This window comes from Malassezia pachydermatis (assembly GCF_001278385.1).
Source record: "Malassezia pachydermatis strain CBS 1879 chromosome Unknown scaffold1, whole genome shotgun sequence".
NCBI lineage: Eukaryota > Fungi > Basidiomycota > Malasseziomycetes > Malasseziales > Malasseziaceae > Malassezia > Malassezia pachydermatis.
Genome location: NW_017253138.1, coordinates 484,184 through 498,546, shown reverse-complemented (window position 1 = coordinate 498,546; position 14,363 = coordinate 484,184). Strand labels below are relative to the sequence as shown.

At 58.6% G+C, this 14,363-nt stretch overlaps 5 protein-coding genes across 5 annotated transcripts; 2 read left to right on the top strand and 3 right to left on the bottom strand.

Annotated features, from left to right (window-relative positions):
* Positions 1 to 1,974: 1,974 nt before the first annotated feature.
* Malapachy_3191 (mitochondrial import inner membrane translocase subunit tim8) lies at positions 1,975 to 2,287 on the bottom strand (the record flags this gene model as incomplete). The annotated part of the gene is made up of 3 exons (XM_018137668.1): positions 1,975 to 2,013; positions 2,042 to 2,066; positions 2,097 to 2,287. 3 exons carry the CDS (start codon positions 2,285 to 2,287, stop codon positions 1,975 to 1,977), a joined length of 255 nt encoding a protein of 84 aa, XP_017993720.1.
* Positions 2,288 to 2,429: 142 nt separating this feature from the next.
* Positions 2,430 to 5,930, bottom strand: Malapachy_3214 (regulator of rrna transcription; the record flags this gene model as incomplete). The annotated part of the gene is made up of 1 exon (XM_018137691.1): positions 2,430 to 5,930. The coding sequence occupies one exon, from the start codon at positions 5,928 to 5,930 to the stop codon at positions 2,430 to 2,432; it is 3,501 nt and encodes a 1,166-aa protein (XP_017993732.1).
* A 458-nt stretch (positions 5,931 to 6,388) lies between these two features.
* Malapachy_3150 (tyrosine phosphatase) lies at positions 6,389 to 8,666 on the top strand (the record flags this gene model as incomplete). Its single annotated transcript, XM_018137628.1, has 2 exons — positions 6,389 to 7,015; positions 7,044 to 8,666. The coding sequence occupies 2 exons, from the start codon at positions 6,389 to 6,391 to the stop codon at positions 8,664 to 8,666; spliced, it is 2,250 nt and encodes a 749-aa protein (XP_017993834.1).
* A 208-nt stretch (positions 8,667 to 8,874) lies between these two features.
* On the bottom strand, positions 8,875 to 10,653 carry Malapachy_3159 (hypothetical protein; the record flags this gene model as incomplete). The annotated part of the gene is made up of 1 exon (XM_018137637.1): positions 8,875 to 10,653. One exon carries the CDS (start codon positions 10,651 to 10,653, stop codon positions 8,875 to 8,877), a length of 1,779 nt encoding a protein of 592 aa, XP_017993827.1.
* Positions 10,654 to 11,478: 825 nt separating this feature from the next.
* Malapachy_3149 (jsn1-rna-binding protein (pumilio family)) lies at positions 11,479 to 14,310 on the top strand (the record flags this gene model as incomplete). Its single annotated transcript, XM_018137627.1, has 1 exon — positions 11,479 to 14,310. The coding sequence occupies one exon, from the start codon at positions 11,479 to 11,481 to the stop codon at positions 14,308 to 14,310; it is 2,832 nt and encodes a 943-aa protein (XP_017993884.1).
* Positions 14,311 to 14,363: the final 53 nt, after the last annotated feature.

Sequence of the window (14,363 nt, the reverse complement as noted above, 5' to 3'; positions counted from 1 at the left end):
AATACAATACGCACAAATAGTATATAGTAATGGGGCATCGTCATAGCATGAGAAGCGGCGTAGGTGGCACATCGCCAGTTCAGTCACAGCGACACAGGAAAAAGTCCACGAGACGCTGTCCAAACGAGCGGCGTTCCGCCGTGGCATGCGTAGTGAACGTCTGACCCTGTTGAGCTGTCGGACCGCCCTGAGCATAGTGGCTGGTCATATGGGCAGGGTTGTTCTGGTTCATCGTCTTACTTGTTGCGTGCTGCTCATGGCGACGCGTCGAGCGATGGCGCTCTTCCACCTGGGCCGTGACACCCGTCGTAGACCCACGTACACCAGCCGCCGATGCATTGGGCGAGCGGGCACGCGACGTGCCTAGGGCAGGGGAGCGGGCATGGTCGGCGATCGGCGTAAAGCCCTGCTCTGTACGAATCTCCGCCGTGCTCATGTGCGCGGCCGCCTCACCGCCATTCCGTGTTTGCTTGGCCTGGCTCGCAGCCGCTAGCGCCGCCCCTGTGCCTGCAGCCCCGGTGGCCGTCCCGGTGGCCGCCTGCTTGTCGGCCGTCGCACCCTGGCCGGCTCCACGCTTCTCCGAGTCCGTGGTGCTGTTGCCCTGGTTCAGCTGCAGCCAGTCGTATACGCCATCTTCCACTTCACCGCGGTCACGAAGCACCTTCGTGAAGAGTTCCCGCAAAAAGTCGTAGTCCGGCGTCTCTTCAAAGCCCAGCTTTCGCACATAGTTCAGGTAGATACCGAACTCTTCCGGGTAGTTGTCACACAGTTCCTTGATGGGCGTACTCTGCTTCTTCTCGCCAATCTTTTCGTACTTTTGCTTGTTGGTCGCCGCCTTCAGACCTTGCCACGGGAGACTCCCACGCAGAAAGTATAAAAACACATGACCCAGCGCCTCCAGGTCGTCACGTCGAGATTGTTCGCGGCCCAGATGTGTATTAATACTCATGTAGCGCGCTGTACCGCTCAGGCTCTTGCGTTCGCGGTACGGGATATGCTGTTTCGTTCGTGGGTCACGGTACTGCTTCGCCATACCAAAGTCCACAATGTGAACCAAGCTGGAGTTCTTCCCGGAGCTGCGACCAATTAAAAAGTTGTCCGGCTTGATGTCGCGGTAGATCAGGTTGCGCTCATGAATGGCTTGGACACGTGTAATCTGCCATGTCAGTCCACAGGAGAAAAAAACATACCATTTGTTTCGCGACCATGACGACCGTCTTCACACTGAAACGGCGTCCACACAGATCAAACAAGTCTTCCAGGGAGGGACCTAGTAAGTCAATCACGAGAATATTGTGCAGGCCCTCTTGGCCGAAGTAGTATACTTGCGGGACACCTGTTGTTCCCGCCAGAATCTTGTAAGTACGGTATTCATCACGCAGTTGCGGCGCATCGCTCTTGCGCGGCTCAAATTTGATAGCAATACGCTGGTGCGTAAGCAGGTCGGTACCCTCGAAGATTACACCAAACGAGCCTTCGCCAATCTTCTTCCCGACCCGATAATGGCCGCCCACGACATTGGAGGAGTTCGTGTGGGACGAAGTCATTCTAGCCCCTAGTAAGTACCCAAGTGTTTGCCCTAGATGTGTTTACGCGGCTCGGTCCTATCACACTCCCGAAACCCAAGTAGGTAAGGTACTGCACACGAAACCTTGTGACTCTCGTAGGACGTTCCTCGGTGCGAGGACAAGACTGTACAAGAACAGTCCCACATGTGTTCGGTGCTCGCCTCACATTTTTCTCTATTGCAAAAATACCCACATTGGCGCGTGGCCGGCCGATTAATCTGCTCCTATAGAAATGCGCCAAGTGACCCAGGGCCGAGCGAAGCGCATGGTCCTGCCCAGCATGCGGCCTACATGGTGTGGTAGGCAGAAAGGGCTTGCACATAGCTATGAAGTACGTGGATAGAGGTATATACCGGCATACTATGCAAAGCACTCTCAAGCGCCCTCGGCGCGTGAAGCGAGGTACCTAGGCGGCCAGGTCACGTTGGCTCTCGAGCTTCTTCACCTGCCATGTGAGTACCGACGCCACGTACAATCAGCAGCGATGTGTCCAAAAAGCTGGCTTGTTAGTTGCATCGATGTACGTACCGCTCCACGCAGTTGCTGAGGCACGCCTCCTCGCCACGGCCAAAGTGCGTACCGATCGACGACTTCACACACTGGTCCCAGCAGCGCTCCGTGAACGTGTGCACTGTCGCCTGCACGCGGGCCTTGGACTGCTCCGAGTCCAGAAAAGCGTTGATCTCTTTCTGGTCCTCCTCCGACAAGTTGTGCGACATGATACCGTAGGAATGCGAAGAAGCAAGCGGGGTGTTCGCCACGCAGGGACCGATGACACGCTGCGATCAAATGTACCACGTGACTATGAATCATGACAGGACTACGAACAGGGCGTGGTGAGGCCCTACGGTAGGCGGCCTCTTACGAGGCCACACGCTTGGCGCGTTTGGTGGTCTTGGGCATCGCTGTCTTCTTCGACGTTTTCGCCACCTCGTCAGCCGTGCGCTTGGTTCGTGTAGGCTCCGTTGTGGTGTTCTCCACTTTGCGCAACGTCGCCAGCATCTCCTTCAGTAGACCATGGAGCGACGTAGACTCCCTGAAACGCTCCGATGCTTGCATTTGCGCGCTTATCGCCTCCAGCTCAGAGGGCGGCCAGCAAGCAAGAGCTTGGGCACTATCACCTTCCGCAAGTCGCGCCGTAATACGCACAGCCTGCAGTGCGAATCGAAGTACCTCTTTCAGCCGTTGCGCATTGAGCGAAGACGCACTGCTATCGTCGCTGGCGGCCATCTCGAGCGTCTCGAGAACAGCACGGCGCACAGAGCTCATGAAAGCGAAGATCTTATTCAACGGTGCTTGTCGTGACTCTTCACGCTGTTGCTGCTGCAGCATCGCTTGCAGCATCGCAAAGGCTTGCACCTGGCGGAAGGCGCGAGCTGCTTTTGATACACGGCATCCATCCAGGAGGGCTTCGCGCAGACCCCAACCCAGCTCGGGGAAGCGTCGAATTGCATCCAGGAGAAATGCGGGGCGTACAGGCGAAGCCTTGCGCTCCAAGAAATCGTGCAGTGTTTCTGCATACAAAGACACAGGTTCTGCGACGTGACCATTGCGGATCAATACCTTGGTATACAGTTGGCTCACAGCAGTCGCTAACTCGGCCATGCGCACGTCCTGTGTCGCACGAGCAAAGGCATGCGTAGCTTTCAGCTCTTCCACGAGGTTCGACGCTTCAACATCGCCGCGCGGCACGTCTTTCGACTTGCACAGACGGCTACGCAGAATTTGATTCGCACGGTTTGCCACCTGTTGCGATACATCGCCGGATCCACGCGCCAGTGCATAGAGCGGCGCCACAAGACGCATAACGAGAACGTTGCTACTCTGTTCCTTGGCATACACTTCCAATAGATCCAGGATCTTGTTGTGAAAGAGCGTCGTGTCGCGCTGCAGAGCTTCGCGCTGCTTCCGCTTCGACGACGAGTGTTGTTGGAATATCTCGGCCAATTTGTCGTCGAGCTGCGCCATCTGTTCATCGTCGAACGCCTCCTCTTCGTCCTCGACGCTTTCCTCTTCCTCGGCCTCAGCCATACCACTCGCACGGAAGGCTTCTTCCACACGCGAGCGCAGGATCGGATCCACTTCGTCGTCGTCGTCGTCATCGTCGTCATCGTCGTCGTCATCGTCGTCCACTTCGTCGTCGTCATCCTCATCATCAACATCTTCTTCTTCTTCTTCTCCTTCCTCCTCATCCTCATCCATAGCCTCGTCGTTGTCCTCAGGCTCTTCATTCAGACCCAGCTGATCAATCAAGTGATCCAGACTGTCCTTGGTCATCTCGCCACTAAAGACGCCAAACACTTGCGTCGACATCGCACGTAGGAACGCCGAGGACAGCTCCAGCAATCCAATCAGAGCGTCCGTTAGCATTTCCATACCGCCAATTTCTTCGCGCTGCTGCTGCTGCTGCTGCTTCTTTTTCTTCTTCTCCTGGAATAGCATCTGCGAAGCATCCAGCAAAGGCTCGAGCAAGTCTTGCGACTCGTCTGTGTCTTCAAACGTGACAAGAATTGCGGCAGCCAGTAAGATCTCCAACGCACGCATATGCGACTGACGCGCACCTGTCTCCTTGGCCGCTGCCTTGTCCATACGCTCCCAGGCCGCAAGCGCTGGCGTGATACGGGACTGTGCGACGTCTGTGGCGGTGGATGCAAAGTGCTTGGTATCCTGCGACATTTTCACGACCATATCCATTACGACCAACGGCCATGCCCGGCCCTGTTCGTTGGGCTCCCGAAGCTCTGTCAAGCACGCCTGCAAACGCAAACGGCATACGTCACGGAGTGCGGCGCTGAACGGTACCTTGGGCTGCTGCAACACTTGATTCCACGGCGTTCCGGGGCTCTTTTTCATTTCAAAGTAGCCATGGCCCACAAAGAACAAGAGAATGTCGTAGATCCATGCACTGCTCTTTGTCACCAAGCTGCTACGCACCAAGCCGAGCATTTGATCGCATACCCACTGGCGCTGGGACGCCACATGTTTGTCGTCGTCCGAGGAGCTCATGCCATAGGCCACGCTGCGCAGGTACTCCAAGTACCGCTGGATGCCCGTCTCGTCGAGTGTGGAGAGGATCGATTCAATGGTCTTGGTTCGCGTCACACGATCAAAGTCTTGACGGCCATGCTCGCCCATGAGCTGCGTGACTAAAGCCACGCCAGCCGTAGGGCTGCGCTTCACTGCCTCGCTCACCATCGTGACCGTCTTCTGCGCCATCGTATGCAGCAAACGGTCTTCGCCTGCCAGCTGATTCACCCACGTCCGCATGAGGTTGGGCGTGAAGAGGAAGGGCAAAACGTCTGGCTCGGCCCGTGGAAGAATGCGATGCAAAACCTGGAATCCCCATGACTTGCGTTCCGGCGAGGAGTGCATAGCAAAGAGCGATTCATCGACGACGATCCGGAAAAAGTCCGGGAGGGGCGCGGCACCCTCAGGCAGGGAGCCCTGCAGGTATAGATCCAGGATCAAGTCCCAGACAAACGGGAGATGTGTCGACCAGGTTCCTGCTTTCGGAGCTGGCGCCTCGGCGTCCCAATGCATAGGCGCAGCGTCACGCAAGGTCGTTGCGAGGACCGAGAGGTTCGGCGTGGCGAGGATGCAAGCATGCTTCAGTGGCGGCGATAGGCATGTGCCCACAGGTAGCGACGGTGTAATATGGGAGAGCGTCAGGGCCAAGGCCAACGTATCCGGGGTCAGCGTATGCGCCGCCTTCATGCGCTCGAGCACCCAGACGAGGGCGTCGTCGGCCCACGCCGGACGCGACACTTCACCTGTGCCGAGAGGACGAATGAGCTCCGTAAGCACGTAGCCGCAAGGCTCACTGAGCCACGACTTGTAGGAAGCAATGACCGTAAGGACATCAAAGGCCCGTTGGAACGTCGCGAGGGACGACGTGGGTGTATACAGCAGCTGCGAACGGACCAGGGCATAAATGCCAAATAGCCGAGCGAATTGGAAATCGCGTGCTTCCTGGCCACTGAGATTTCCACGCAGCGTCGTGTACTTGAGCAGGAGAACAAGAACATCGTGCGCGGCGACCGAGGGGATCTGCTGGAGCAATTCACTCAGCGCCACGGCAAAACCCGCACGAGCATTCTCACGCGGACTTGCGAGGCCACGTGTAAGGCGGCGGATCGCATAGCTTACGTCTGGTGCGTTGAGATCGTCTAGGCGCTGCTCGGACTGCTGTGCCTCCGCCTCCAGGACATCGTCCGGCGCGCCAGAGACATTTTCTGCTGGCGCTTCTGTGACAGGGTCGCAAGGCTGTGCCACGAGCGCCTCTATCAGAGCATCTGAAGCACTTATACGAGCCTCTTGCTCTGTAGCGGCCAGGCCCCAAAAGAGCGCAAGCGTACTGGCCATAGCGCACAAGCGTTTATGGAAGGCCAGGCGTACCTCCGCTGGCGTGACGCAGCGCGCTTGCAAAAATTTTTTTTTAGAGGCAGGCCGCCCATCGACATGCGTGGAGGTCTCACGTGGTATGCCACCGTACGTGGGGCGGTATGTGACCGCGCGCTGACGTAACGCATCTGTTGTGTTACGTTCACGTGTGTCATTGGCGGCTCAACGCGTAGAAAATCAAGAAAAGTGTTGATTGTTTGAAGCGAGCTGCGACTGGTAGGGCTTGCTGCTCGCCAGCCGACGAAACGCTGGTCGTAGGTAGACGTTGGTTCCTAGAGCGTCCAGTTCTGGTGGGTGGGCGTTTTCATCGAACTCGGTGTCTTGTACCACTCGCGGTCTCCTGGCGACCGTGGTCCCTCGTCCACAGTTCTTGCTTGACTTTCTGAATGCCTTCTTCCTTTTTCTCCTCGCCGCCGCCTATGACGGGCTGGAGTGCCGAGGAGGACTCGTTTGCCGGGCCTTCGACATCCATAGCGCATGGCCTGCGTGACGGCGTGCTTGTCAACGACTTGGACCGCTCGTTTGGCTCGTCCATGTCGATCTCCTCGCTGGACAGTCCTGCGCGGCACTCCCTACGTCGTGCTCGGCCGTTCCCCGCGCCGGCGCAGGATCTGGTAGGCGAAGATCCCTTTACGATGCCATCGCCTTCGCTGAACATGCGTCCCCGCCTTTCTGTGCCGGCCGCGTTGGTGGCAGAAAGCTCACCGCATGCGATGGAAATCTCCTCGCCGCCTGCGTTTGATACCTCGAGCAACACGTTGCTCGTGCAGACGACCGTCCCTCCGCCCATGCTCCGCCGCCTGGACCGATCTGTCCGCAAATCCATGCCTGTACTCATGCAGTCTGGCCCTGGCCTGTCCCGTGAGCCCCTGAGCCCTGTAAGCCCGGAACATGCTCGGCCCCTCAAAAAGCGCCTTTCGTCGTTGCGACAGCTGCAAGACGCCTCGTTTGAGCGCGATGGACCTGCCCGATGCATACTAACGCAGAACGAGGACGAAGCCAATGTGTCTCAAGACACGGCGCGTTTCCATGTGCGGTCGCAGAGTGTACGTATGCTTGTTTTCTCACATGTAGGCATCGCTATGGTGGCCCGACGCAGGTGAGAGCATTGCCCCGGATGTGCCGCTCTCTTCGCCTGCAGCGCCAGGTCCGATGGCGTGTGCTGACGATAGCACGGCCAGTGACTCGTTCTTGGCACCATCGCTTCTTGCCTCAGCGTCGACGGCTACAGTGACAGCATCCACGGCGTTGGGAGTCTCTCCGTCGCCCATGGGCCACTTTTTCTTCGATCCGCAATCGCCCAGTGTAGCACAGGCACCACCGATGGTCTCCTCGCCCGTGTCGCCCAGTGGCACCGTGACACAGTTCCACATGTTTGCCGCGCCGGACTGGCGCTTGGGCCCGTCAGATGCCCCTGTGGGAGCGACGACAGCGACGACGACGACGACGACGACGACGACAGCCGCAGCCGCAGCGGATACGTCCTTGTCGCTTACATCGGCTGGTGAAAGTACGGATCCCTCTGTGTCGCTCGATGACTCCACGGAGCCTATTGTGCAAAGGGGATCGCCCGTATGTGCGTCTGCTCGCAAGGCCATGTTCCATCTGGGCATGCGACGTACACAGACGACGACGGTACTGCCTGCCTCGGCCAAGGAGAATGTGCCGATGCATGCTAGCGTGATCGCGCCGCCGCCACCGCACCGTACGCAGGACCTACCTGGATTCGGTACGCATGAAATGGAGAACAAGATCTTGCCGTGCTTCTCGGTGAAGAGCGATGGGCTCATGCGTGTCGCGCCGGAGACGGTGTGTGACCTGATGAAAGGTAGGTACGATGATCGCATTTCCGGCTTCCAAATTGTCGACTGCCGCTTTGACTACGAGTACGAAGGTGGCCACATTGCCGGGGCCGTGAACTTGTCCACGGTCGAGCAGGTGCAGCGCTACTTCTTGACGCCAGGCGAAGGTTTGCACCGGCACCGCCCGATGCCAGGGCGTACACAGAGCGGCATGCCAGATGGCCAGGGCGATATACGCAAATTTATCTTGATCTTCCACTGCGAGTTCTGCCATAAGCGGGGGCCAAGTATGGCGCTCGCCTTGCGGCAGTCCGATCGTTCGTTGGCTGGCGACTATCCGAACTGCCATTTCCCAGATATGTACATCTTGCATGGTGGCTACGCCGACTTTTTCAAGGCGTGCCCAGAGATGTGTGTACCGCAGGCCTATGTCCCGATGGACGATCCCCGTTTCTTGCAACGTCGATCGTCGGAACTGTCTGGCTTCCGCCGTCAGTTCTCGCGCAACCGAAGCTTTGCGTATGGCGATAGTCAAGTCGCTACGACGGCGCTGTCCAACCTTGCAGAGATGAGGCGAGCGCCGAGCATGGCGGTGCCTGGCGCGCTGCCGCCCTCACGGACCTTGTTCCCACAAGCGCGCGCGGCGCCGGCGCCTGTCGTCCCCGCTCCTGCGCTCTCGACGTCGAATCTGCTCACGCTTCCCGAACCGGCGCGCGATGCCAGCTTTTCTTCCTGCGACTCGTCTTTCGAGGCGGGCGCCGGTGACTCCCCGTGTGCCGCTGCCGGCGGCCGTAGGCCCCCACTGGGCGAGGCGCTGCAGCCCCGTGCGACGTCGTTCGCACCGCGTCTCTTAAAACGCGCGGATACCACCTCGGTCGTGGTGTTCCCCATGTAATTTTGTTGACATTCCCACCTACACTCCTTTCATTGTAGTTTCGCGTAATGCCTCCATACTTAGTTGTTGACATCACCGGCCCGAGTCTCGCATTTATAGCCTGGGCCTGGGGTAGTGGGGCTTTCATTGGTCTCGCCCTAGGGCGCTGCTTTACAATACATGAACTAAGTCGTGGCATATTTATATATAAAGTGATACAACAGGCTCATCACGCGGCCCGACGTTGGAGACGCGAGCTTCGCGTTCGTGGCTGACGCACACAGGTGCTATCACTCACGCGCGGCCGCTTCGTGCGCGGCGCCAGACGTGGTGGCGACCTGTCTTCGGCCTTTTGAGAGGGGGGCATGTCGTGGGAGTGGTGCGACGACGTGGTCGTTGTCGACTCACTGCTGCCATGGACCAAGGCCCAAGCACGATCCAGATCTGTGAGCGCAATGATCTTCTCAGGCGCATCGAAATAGGTATCCATATCTGCATCGTCCAGCGGCGTTGGATGCATCGCCGGCTCCGAATGAAGCCAGGCAGCTGGCTGCGGTGGCAGATGTACAGGGGAGTGGGGCGTCGACCCTGCATCGTCATCCACCGCAAACTCTGTAGCATCGAGAAGAGGGGCATCAGGGCTAGACGCCATATCAACCACAGGCATCGTCACCACATCCGATTCCGGTGCCGGCACCGGCGACGAGGGCGAGGCCACCGTTGCATGTAAGAGATCGGAAGGCAATGTCGGCTCAGGCAGCGAGCCCAACGACCGCGTCTCTTCCGACCCTGTGCCCATACCATTCTCGCGGTCTGCCACACTGACAGTGTGGATAGGTGTGAGGGGTGTATCGCCATCTGTATCAAGCATCGGCGACGAACGACCGCCAGTCTCGTGCATCGGCATAGGACCCGCTGCAGCTGACGTAGGCGCACGCATTTCAAACGGCAGGGATAGCGTGAGCAGGCCGGCATGCGCACCGCCTTCCGCCGGATTCGCATGCGGCACAGGTAACGCATGGGCAAATACAGTGCTCTCCTGTGGCGTCATAGATACGGGTTGGGGCGAGCAGCTTCGCATCTCGCTCACCGGCGATTCTTTTGTGCCATACGAGGCCGGCGTCGTCACATGACCATCGGTCCACACGGCATCTGAGTCGCTGCTCTGCGGCGAGGTGGTACGAACCAGCAGATCCAGTTCGTCGTCCCGTAGCATCGCTTGGTGAAAGTCCTCTTCTTCTCCCTCCGACTCGCCACCCTCCGGTTCCGTGGGCATGGTAGAGGGCACAGGCGATCGCTCTAGCGCCAACGACCATGCCTGCGCCGCCAATTGCATATGCATAGCATCACGCGCCACTTCGGCCATTCCATGATCCACTTCATCTACATCGTCGTCCGAGTCATCGTCAGACGACGATGCATCTTCCTCCTGCTCGGGCAACGCACTCACACTCATACGCCACACGCCCGTCGCTGTCCGCACAGGCTTGGGACTCAGCATGCCCTGGCTTGTCGTCGACGATAAAATATGTCGTCGTCGCTGCGGCTCCGACATACGCTCGCCACGCCGCGTAAACGTCGCTGGCGTATGCATCTCGTCCACACGAGCGGGCGGTGGCACAGATCGCGGTGGCACACGCAGGGTAATTTTGGTGGGCGTCCGCATATCGTTAGCAGATGCTTCTTTTTTGACATGGGTGGGTAAGACCGTAGGACTTTTGCTCCGTGCTTTCGGCCCTTTGGGCTTGACTGAGGTAGCGCTACCACAAGGCGACGACGCCGCGGCAGACGACATCGATGGCGACGCCGTGTGGGATCGCTTGGCCTCAGCTGTAAGCGCCTCTGGCGGTTTGTACATCGTACTTGGCCGTCGATGGCGCTTGCCTGGGCCTAAGGCTGCTTCGCCTTCCGATGTCGGCGCCTCGGACGACGCTGGCGGAGGCGTTGGCGTTGCAGACAACGGGTCCGGTGTCGAGACCACCGCTTTTTTCTCTGATCGGGCTGGCATCTGAGTGTGAGGTACTATATCAGGCCGGTGTGCCAGAAGAGGTTTGGGGGAGGGGGAGCGAAGTCGGCTTGGTAGTTTTCGGGAGCGTGGAGCACGTCGTCGGACCTCGGCGTCCACGCTCGAAGCCGCTTTGGCTGTGTCAGTCATAGGTAAAAAAAAAAGCAGCTGCGATCTACAGCAACGTGATCGCAGTCAACAAGCCACCCAACAGGGATAGGCTAGCACAAGCAGAACGAGGCGATGCTCTCACACGTTCACGTGTGCCTAGGCAATGGCACGTCTAGAAACCGACGTGGCAACAAGCACCGTACGTACGTCCACGCGTGACGCAAACGCTAAGGAACGAGTGGACAAGCTGGTCGGACGGGAAGGACAGTGGTGTCGTTCGTCGTCGGCTCGACTTGTTCACGAGGATCCTCGGTCTTTCTGGTGGCGTGGAAGGAAGAACGAGTTGGACTTCAAACGCCGGGGCTGCCTTTTTTTTTTTTTGGGCGGGACCCACGCGCCCCGATGCGGCTGGCTTAGCTCACCCTGTGCCCTGATGCGCGGTCCCGATGCGACGCATGTGGAGCACATTCAGCAGCGCGGCAGACGACTAAAACTAAGGACAGCGTTGTTGCGCGTATCGGCCGAATCTCTTGTAGTGGCACCCCCTTGGCCTGCGTCCAGCCCCGGCCGAGGCTCGCCCGCAGAAGCGTGGCCATGCGGCGCTGCATGATCAGGTTGTGACACGTCGCACGGCTTTCTTGAACGTACGCACGTTCCATCTTCGTTGGCTGTGGCCGCGACGTGCATAGGAAGGTCTAGGACTAGCGTTGGCAGAGCATGCCGTCGTCTTTCCCAGAGGTGTCATCCTCGAGTAGGCTTCCTACCGCCTCCTTTCCCTCCTCGTCCGAGGCCGCTGCGACACTGACGTCGCACGCCCCGGACACACAATCTGATCACTCTACGGCGCCTTCTTCCTCGACATTATGGTCGTCCTTGCATCGTAGCCGGCATGTGCCAACAGGCTCACTCTCGACGCTGGCGGCGTTTGTCGACCCACCATCATCGTTGGATGCGGAAATCACAACGCCGCGTGGTCGCGGCCGTGCGCGTGCAGGAACGATGCCCTCACGCTTTGGTGCACCGGGCACACCTGTTCCCACCGCGGACGAACTGCAGCGGCGGGCTCATGGGCCTAGTCGCCTGGCCCAGTCTGTCACGCTGGATGCGGATGATGTGGATCGTATGGCTACCATGCCCTCGATGCGTACCAGCTACTTTGACCCCTTCCCATCCAGTTCGGCTGCCACAGATAGTCTTGGTGATGTCCAGGCGCATTCGTTGGCCAAGACACTCGACTACTTGGGCCTGAGTGATGACACCAAACCCTTGCAGCGTGATCGAGCTTATACCGATACCGGCGTGCCATCGATGCAGCCCCTTACGCCGCCTGTGCATGAAGGGCCATGGAACGTCGCCTCGACACGGTCTTCATCTACCAGCCCCATGTCGCTGCGGCTTCCTGGCTACGGTCGTATGCGCGCAGGCACTGTTGCCGCGTTCTCAGGCACGGATGCACGCTCACGCCCTGACTTTGATGTGCCACGCTCGCTTGGCGTCGCAGGCATGCCGTCAGGTATGTCGCCCCTGTCTGACACTGGTCACTTTCCGCGCATGCGTAGTCATTCTGGATCGATGTGGGCAGCACGGAGTACTATGCCCTCGCAGGACGAATGCCGCGTATACATTCGCTTCCTCAGCGCAGACGTATCCACTCGTCTTCTTCTTCGCCTGTTTGAGCCGTACGGCTCTATCAAGGATATTCAGCTTTTTCCGCATCGCGGTGCGGCACTCATTCAGTTCAATGAGCCGATGCAGGCCCAACAAGCCGCGGATGCAGGCACGGCGTACATCGGTCCGTACTTGGTCGAGCTGCTAGAATCACAAACGACGCCGCCCCAGTTTGAATGGGGCCACACAACGCCGCCTGCGCTTGCTACAGCTTCTGCGCACGATATGCTGGATGTGTGGCCGACGCGTGTAATCCAGGTCTCCTCGCTACCACCTGGCACGACATCGCATGCGTTGATGCAGCTGTTCTCTGTCGTGGGTCCTGTGGAGCATGTCACTATCCAGCCGCAAGGCGCTCAAATTGCGTTTGAGCAGGTCGAGCATGCCCACAAAGCGCTGTCTCTCGATGGTAGCATTGCGCTGGGTGGCCCGTGGCCGCTGCGTGTACAGTCTGTGCCAGATGAAGAGATATGGCCGCATCGACCGCCGCGCGCCGTGCGTGTTGGCGGCTCGTCAAGTATTGTGCCCAGCAGCGACAAGGGTGGTGTGCCGCTACCTACCGAGCTGGTGCCGACACTCTCGCGCGACGACCAGCGCACGATGCTTGCCCAGCTACACTTTTATCAGGGCCCTGATCCTGATGTGCTCATGCTCGATACGCCTGTGACGCGTATGTACCATGACTCTATACCTATGCCGCCCGATGGCGGTCGTTCCAGTCGGCGTATGGACCATGCCAAGTACCGTGAGCTGCGCAAACTCTTAGAGTCGAAGCAGCTATCGCAGGAAGAGGTCGACCAAGCAGCGCTCGAGCAAATGGATGTCATTGTGGACTTGGCACGCAACTATATCGGCAATACGGTTGTGCAGCGCTTCTTTGAGCAGTGTACGGAGGATATGAAGACACGCATGCTGGGGAAACTCGCACCACATCTTGCATCCATCGGCACGCACAAGAACGGCACATGGGCTGCTCAGAAAATCATTGATTGTGCGAATACCGACGAGCAAAAGACGCTGATTGCGGATCACCTTCAGCCATACGTACCTGCATTGCTCCTTGACCAGTTTGGCAACTATGTGGTGCAGTGTATGTTGCCCTTCGGCTTCCCCAAAGTGGACTTTATTCTCGATGCTATGGTCGACCGCTGCTGGGAAATTGCGCAGGGCCGCTTTGGTGCACGTAGTATGCGCACTTGCCTAGAGTACGCGTCGACACCGCGTGAGCAAATCAAACGCGTCGCTTTGGCCTTGATTCTGCGATGTGTGCCGATGGCCACCTCCCCTAATGGCAGCTTGCTTCTTACCTGGCTCTTTGAGTCGTCTCAGCTCGACGGGATTCCGGCTCTGATAACACCGCGCTTGGTGCCGCACATTGCTCAACTTTGTACCCACAAACTGGCGTCCGGGACCATTGTCCGCATTCTCACTCAGACCACCGATGTCGCTTCTACCAAGCTCATCCTTCGTGCCCTCTTTGATATCCCCAAAGCGCAAGTGCTGGAAGAAGTGCTTCTGGATCCCGTCCATGGCGTTTTGTTGGTCAGCCGCGCGCTCATGTGCGCTGCCTTGGATCCCGAGACTCAAGCTCGGTATGCTGACGCGGTGGCCTACATCATGCAGCGCAACGAGTTGGTGCATGTACCAGCCTACCGACGCTTGGCTGAGCAGGTAGGGCTCGTGCAGGAGCCAGCGACTATGCTGCCTAACGTCGTCAAATGGGACGCGGAGACGACGCCATCGTACCCCGCAGCGATGTACGCCCCATCGCCTATGCCAGGGCGCCCACCGATGGCGGCATCGGTGGCTGCTCCGTCTGGCACGCCACATGCCATGGCACCTGATACCTCCCTACCCACCACGGACTCGTGGCCTATGTAGTCCATGCCATGTTGTTGTTGGCTGGTCGGTCGACCTTGTGCCTGTACACAAAG